Genomic DNA, 2423 nt, shown 5'->3' with positions numbered 1-2423 from the left:
GGCATACGATGGTAGTGGGGCCTCTCCTTATATCACTTTTTATTCACTGCTATATCAAGTCAAATCACTTTGATTTACAAAACTATTAACATTTATCTACGTCTTCTTTCCACACAGCTCTCTGCCTTTGCTGCTTCAGACGTGAGGGGCCTAGGTCAAGTGCTACTCCGGACTGTCTGACTGCTACACGACAGACACAGTTCGTGTGTCCTCCCGTCTGACAGCTACGCAACAGACACAGCTCGTGTGTCGTCCCGTCTGACAGCTACACGACAGACACAGCCCGCGTGTCCCCCTGTCTCTCCGCCATGTCTTCTTCTAGCCCAGAGTCGATCGTCCCCATTGAGAGAATCCTCGTCACCCCGGGGAGCGTGTTCGTTCCCTCTGAGACCTTCCTCACTACGGCCACCACCAGGGTTATTGAAAGTGTACTCGACCTGGGAATAAACTTCACCATCTCAGTCCTGGGTGTGGTCACCAATATCTTGGTCATCGCCGTTTTCTGCAAACAAGGCTTCAGAGACAGCGTCAGCGTTTCCATGACGACCATCGCCGTGTGGGACTTGCTGAAATGTTTGAGCGGCGCTCTGCAGAGGCTCGCGGGCCCCATGGCTTTGTTGTACCCGCCAGAAGCTCAAAGCTGGAGAAATATCTCCCACGTAGCTTTTAACTTCTCCATAAGCTTCTCCACCTACGTGACCAGCGCTCTCGCGGCGTACGTGGCTGTAGAGAGATGTCTCTGTGTCTGCTTCCCCCTCCACGTCAAGTGGCTGCTCACCAGGAAGATCTCCGCCTTCATGTGCATCACCATTTCCGTGGTGGTGTTTGGCGGTTTTTCCGTCATGTTCGGGGTCTACGACATTCTCTATGTGTGGAGTTCTCGCTACAACGCCTCGGTGGCTATCTACAAGTACAATACATTTGCCTTGACCAACAAAGGCCCAGTTTTCCAATACTACAACCTCATCGGAATCATATGGCCTTGTCTGAGTTTTGTTGTCATTACGTTTTGCACCGGGGTCATCACACAACGCCTGAGACAAGCTTCTAGCTTCCGGAACAAAAACGTAAGTGTTCATTTTTCCGTTGGTAGTCCAGTCTTACTTTTAACAAAAATGTAAGTGTTTTGTTGGGTTGGTGTCTTTTTTTTTTGCTTTGATATTTCACAGTCTAATTTTTAAATATAAAAACCTAAGTGTTCGTTTTGCTGTAGATCATTTTCCTATGGGATTACAGTCTAACTTTAAATTAAATCTCTATTGTTCATTTTGCTAAGAGCAATATTTTTTAAAATCTTTACTCTATCTGACAGCCTTACTTTAAACGAAAACGTTCGTGTTTATATTTCGGTTGGTATTCCGCAGTCTAAATTTAAACAAAGGCCCAATTGATTCTCTCTTTGTCTTGGAATCGTTGCTTGATTCCACAGTCTTACTGTTAACAAAAAGTCGAGGACTTTTTCTTTGGTCGTTAACTTTACTTCATTCCATAGTATTACTGTTAACAAAAAAGGGAGGGCGAATTTTGCTTTAGCCGTTCGCTTGACTTTATTCCACAGTCTTACTGTACACATAAAACTATAAGGGTCCATTTCCTTTTGAAATTTCTATTTGATTCCACAATCTGACTTTAAACAAAACCAGTATGTGATTCACGCTGGCTGTTGTCATTACTATATTCCACTGTCTTATTGAGAGAAAATACCCACATGTCAATTTTGTTTCGGGTGCTATCTTTCCTTTACTCCTTGGTCTCACTGTAAAATTTGCCCTTCTCTCCACCAGTAAACGTTGCTGACACTGGCAGCCGAAATTACGACATTTTAAAATATTCATAGGATCAAGACACACACGTATTATTGTTTTCATTTTCTTTCGTTTCATCTGGTCTTGTCTCGTCTCATCTCACCTCACCTCATATCATCCCACCTCACCCCACCTCACCTCACCTTACCTCATCTCACCTCAACTCACCTCACCCACCCCACCTCACATCACCCCACATCCCCTCAGCTCATCTCATTTCATCCCATCTCACCCCCACCTCATCTCAGCTCACCCTACATCACCTCACCTCATCCTCACTCAACTCATCCCTTCTCGTATCATTTCACCTCATCCTTACACCACCTCACCTCACCTCAACCCATCTCATATCACCCCACCTCACCTCACCTCATCCTTACACCACCTCACCTCACCTCAACCCATCTCACATCACCCAACCTCACCTCACCTCATCCTTACACCACCTTACCTCACCTCAACCCATCTCATATCACCCCACCTCACCTCACCTCATCCTTACACCACCTCACCTCACCTCAACCCATCTCACATCACCCAACCTCACCTCACCTCATCCTTACACCACCTTACCTCACCTCAACCCATCTCATATCACCCCACCTCACCTCACCTCAT

At 46.1% G+C, this 2423-nt stretch overlaps 1 protein-coding gene across 1 annotated transcript in view; it reads left to right on the top strand.

Annotated features, from left to right (window-relative positions):
• Positions 1–308: 308 nt before the first annotated feature.
• LOC106012149 overlaps positions 309–2423 on the top strand; it is a 4794-nt gene continuing 2679 nt past the window's right edge. The window contains exon 1 of the mRNA XM_013084163.2: positions 309–1067. Within this exon, the coding sequence (XP_012939617.2) occupies positions 309–1067 (759 nt within the window). The remainder of the gene's footprint in view (positions 1068–2423) is intronic.

Source organism: Aplysia californica, unplaced genomic scaffold, assembly GCF_000002075.1.
Source record: "Aplysia californica isolate F4 #8 unplaced genomic scaffold, AplCal3.0 scaffold00276, whole genome shotgun sequence".
NCBI lineage: Eukaryota > Metazoa > Mollusca > Gastropoda > Aplysiida > Aplysiidae > Aplysia > Aplysia californica.
Note: the sequence above shows the minus strand (reverse complement) of the source record. Positions and strands in the feature narration are given on the sequence as shown.